Source organism: Rattus rattus, chromosome 8 (assembly GCF_011064425.1).
Source record: "Rattus rattus isolate New Zealand chromosome 8, Rrattus_CSIRO_v1, whole genome shotgun sequence".
NCBI lineage: Eukaryota > Metazoa > Chordata > Mammalia > Rodentia > Muridae > Rattus > Rattus rattus.
In genome coordinates this window covers 14,871,608-14,876,626 of record NC_046161.1, presented here as the reverse complement: position 1 = coordinate 14,876,626, position 5,019 = coordinate 14,871,608, and the positions used below count along the sequence as shown (strand labels likewise).

General features: G+C 32.2%; 1 protein-coding gene across 1 annotated transcript; it reads left to right on the top strand.

Annotated features, from left to right (window-relative positions):
• Positions 1-3,499: 3,499 nt before the first annotated feature.
• On the top strand, positions 3,500-4,438 carry LOC116907354 (olfactory receptor 7G2-like). The gene has a single exon (XM_032910287.1). The coding sequence runs from the start codon at positions 3,500-3,502 to the stop codon at positions 4,436-4,438; it is 939 nt and encodes a 312-aa protein (XP_032766178.1).
• The last annotated feature ends 581 nt before the right edge of the window (positions 4,439-5,019 follow it).

Sequence of the window (5,019 nt, the reverse complement as noted above, 5' to 3'; positions counted from 1 at the left end):
TTGTTTCCTCTTTAAGGGCTTCAACCTGTTTAATTATATGTTCCTTATTTCTTTAAGTGAGTTATTGATAGCCTCCTTAAAGGACTCTATTATCTCCTTGAGATGAGATTTTAAGTCAGCATAATGCTTTCCAGCTTTATTGGGATATCTATGTAGGGAGAGCTGGGTTTTGACACTATCAAAGTATATTGCCTTCTGTTGTTTGTGATCTTGTGTTTGCTTGTCAACATCTGGTTATCTCTGGTGTTAGCTGGTCTGGCTGTCTCTGTCTGGAGCCTGCCTTTTGTGTCCCTGGGTTGCAGCAGATATCCCAGGAAATTTGTAGCCTTAGCTGTAGCCAATCTCCTGGGAGACGTGCAGACTGTTACCCTGGCTGCAGCAAGTCTCCTGGGAGCCCTGAAGAATGTGTGATTTTAAGATTAATATTTTAAATATTTTTAAAATGAACACATACTTCATTGTTTTTTACATGGTAGAGAGCCATGCAAATATATAAAATAATTCTAAGTAATATTATATTTTCAATTAATAATGCCATCATGTTAAGAAAAATAGACATTGAGTTAGAAATGAATTCACTGAAAGTAATACTTTTAAAACTTTGAAGTTTTAAATGAACATATATGGCTATTATTCTACACTTGAAAAGTTGAATTCACTGAAAGTAATACTTTTAAAACTTTGAAGTTTTAAATGATGGTATATGGCTATTATTCTACACTTGAAAAGTTGAGGTGAGAAATGAGAAATTCAATTTCAGCTTTGGTTACATGAGAGGTAAAAGACTGTGTTACAAAAGATTTTGTCACAAAGATTGAACTAAAATACAAAAAAATAAAATTATAATAGAAATGCTGAACCCCCCAGTGAACTAGACTGTCGGGGGGAGGGCGGCAATGGGGGGAGGGTGGGGAGGGGAACACCCATAAGGAAGGGGGGGAGGGAAGGGGATGTTTGCCCGGAAACCGGGAAAGGGAATAACACTCGAAATGTACATAAGAAATACTCAAGTTAATAAAAAAAAAAAAAAAGAAATGACTTTATGTGTATTTTCTAAAGTCAGCACTGAACAATAAAAATAAAAAGGATTTTCAGAGAAAGTATTTTTCTCACATATAACTTATTGATGACAAATAGCTGTTATTCATAATTATATCTCTGATACCCACATTGTGATAGGCCACAATTTACTTGTGAGATAGAAATAAAATGTTCTGTTATCTTTACCTGGGTAATGTCCTTTAAATACAAGAAATATTTTAATGTACTGGTGAGATAATATGTGTCATGCATGCAAGCTATTTAAAATAGTTCTTAGTTGAAATGATACAAAAAGTGGTGCAATACAATGAAACCTCTAGGAGCTGAAAGATAGGCTTCTTGAACTTACTTTATTAATGGTATTTAAGGAAATATGCTTCTGGGATCATAAACAAAGTGATATACTGGATTTAATGAGGACATTTGGAAATTTGCTCTCTGGAGATGCAAAGACTATAGAATTCAGCCTGTGCAAGCCTCCTGCAAAACACCTGCCACAGTCATAAACAGATACCTATGACTCTTAGAAAGGATCCTACCTGACAAATGAGAAAGGACTCAGACAGTCTCAGACAAATCTTCCAACTTCAATATCTAAGTAAGTCAATACATGTAGTTCTTTGACATCAACAGGTCATCTAGAGTCGATCAGTTAAAGTTTAGATAATGACATTAGGAATGATCCATCATCTCTTATCCTCTTTTGTTTAAATTCATTTTAGTTTTATATGTTAATTGTATATTAGTCCATAATTCCTAAAGGTATTTCTACTTTTGAATATATCTCTGCTTACAATGATTAATATACCAAAGTTCTGTTTCTATTTACTGTCCTCCCATTCTCAAATACATTACTTATTTTTGATTACTCTATGATGACTTAAATTCCATGTTAGAAACAAAAACAAAACCAAAAACTGTTAAAAATGTTGGCATGAGAATAATAAACACTTAGCAATTAAATGGATCACTTTATTTTATTCATTTCTTGTTATAAAATAGTCTCATTGTTTCTGTTTCAGATTACTTTTAATATAATTAACACTTTACATTTTCAGCCCATAAAATCTGGATCAATTATATGCATAAATTCCCTACTCTACAGGTATGTTTCTCCTATCAATGATTTTCTCCATTCACAAAGTATGTGCTGGACTATGGATTACATTGAGAATTTCTATGTTTGATATTAAATCATGTAGTATATCTTGTAATATCCTTGTCTTGCCATACAGCTAGCTAGCATCCACATCCTTACAGTGAACATGTGTCTTATTTTAGCATAGTGGTTATAGTATAAATAAAATTGATTGTTGTTTAATATAACATTTAACAATTACCTAGAAAGTTTATATTTCCTAAAGACTGAGAATCTCAATTCTTTAACCTCCTTTTCAAAGATCTGTAATATACTCTTCATTCCATTCTTTAAGTTTTTTAAAACTGAAAAGCCATGTTTTCCCTTCTCTTACTGGAATATTTTCACATAGCTTAGCAGATAATCTAGTAGTAACATCCCTAATTTCTCCTAGAAATTGACTTCCAAAGGTTATGAGTTGTCTTTTCATGGGGAAGTGTCATGAGTTTGAAATATAAGTGATATATATATATATATAATTTTCTATTCTTTGTTCAGATGTTCAGATGTACCAGAAAGGAAATATTTCAGTTATTTAACCTAACTTAATTACTGTGAGTAGACTGTCTTATAAATGCAAAGGCTACACATTTTTCTAGTAAAAACTTTAAAATTATAAAGATAACATGGATATCTTAGTTATAATCCAAGAATATTGCTTATGTGTGCATCAAATACATAAACAGACATTGGTTAAAAAGTCAGCTGCACAATCATATAATTAAAACTATAACCCTTACTCCAATCACTGTATTTTTTTCATGTTAACAAGGAAATCTTAGATTTCCTAAAAACATCTTTAAATAAGTGTGGTAAAAAGAATAATTTGACATGACACCATCATGTCTGAGAAGCAAGTCAATATTTGATAAACATTTTAGGCTTAAGTATTCATAACTTTTTACTTTTCTTTTTATCATATAAGTAATGGATATTTCTAATTTTAAAATCCATATTACTCTATGATGTTTAAACCTAGTGCTGAGAACAACTCAAAAAACAAGTTAATTTATAAAAATAAATAAACGGTGTAAAAACAAGAGTGAGGGCAATGATAGAGGGACTAGGAGAAAAAAATCAAACAAACAAACAAACAAAATCCACCAGATTTTAGAGTTCAGATGAAAATGCATGCTTCCTCATGATTTATTGTACATCAAAACCACCTGGAATATGATTTAAACTGTAGGATAAAAACCATAATATTAATAGTTCATAAGAAATATAACAGAGAACAGACATATATCTAACATAGTTAAATGTTGTTCTTTGCCACCACATTTGGTTTCTCTCCATATTTCCACCAGATTCGCCCATAAAATGGAATCGAAAAACCAAACGGATGTTTCAGGATTCATTCTTATGGGAATAACAGATGATAAAGCACTGAAGCCATTCATCTTCAGCATGTTTACCTCCATGTACTTGTTAACCATCTTGGGAAATCTGCTTATCATTCTGATTGTCAGCACTGAATCCAATCTCCAAACTCCCATGTACATATTTCTCTCTAATCTATCCTTTAATGATATCTGCTTAAGCACAACAATCATTCCAAAGACATTGGTGAACATTCATGCACAGGACCAGAGCATCACATATACTGGCTGTCTTACACAAATCTGCTTTACCTTGCTTTTTTGTAGTTTTGAAAGTTGTCTTCTTTCAGCAATGGCATATGATCGCTATGTTGCTATATGTCATCCCCTGAACTACACGGTGATCATGAGTTCTCAAACCTGTGGTCAACTAATTCTATTATCTCTAATTATTAGTCTTGTGAATAGTGGATTGCTTGGTCTGATGATGTTGCGGTTGTCCTTCTGCACAAATGTAGAAATTCCCCTATTTTTCTGCGAACTTGCTCAAGTCATCAAGCTAGCTTGTTCTGACACCCTAGTCAATTATATTCTCATATATCTTGCAACAGTCATACTTAATGGCATTCCAATCTCTGGAATAATTTTCTCTTATACTCAAATTGCCTCTTCTGTTTTTAGAATGGTCTCAGTGAAAGGAAAGTATAAAGCAATTTCTACCTGTGGGTCTCATATTTCAGTGGTTTCCTTATTCTATGGTACAGCATTGGGTGTTTATATTAGCTCTGCATTCACGACCTCAGTCACAAATACTGCATTTGCTTATGTGATGTGTACATTAGTCCCTCAAATGTTGAATCCCTTTATATACAGCTTGAGGAACAGAGACATGGAGGTAGCCTTGAGGAAACATATCAGTAGGGTAGTGTGTTTACTCTAATGGAACATTTCTAGTGAACTTGGATTTCTGGACTAAACCAGAAGGGTGGGGATTTTTAATGAGAACAAATATCTGTCTTTTTATTTCACTCTTTTAAAATTCACAAATAACTTACAATCTAAAACTATATTCTGTGGTTTCCTTTCTTTTCTAGAGTTCTCTAGACATCTCATGATTGAATAGTTATTTTGACTATCTAAGAACAATTCATTTTGTTACGTCATAGAAGAAAATATTTGCTTAAAACTCATAGTTTTAGCATTGTGTGTCATAGATAAATACAGAAAGATTAATTTATTAACTGATACCAATGATACAGACTTCAATGGGTAATTTGACATTTAATTTTTTCATAAAATATATTATGCTAATTTATACATAAATGTAATATTTAACACCTATTGTAGCGGTGGTACAGAACTGGGTGTTTATATCAGGTCTGTACTCATGACCTTAGTCACAAATACTGCATTTGCTTATGTGATGTATACATAGGTTTCATAAACATTTATTGTGAAAAATACAATTAATTGCTTCTATAATATTATTTTACACAACAGTAGACATTATCTCTGCCATAA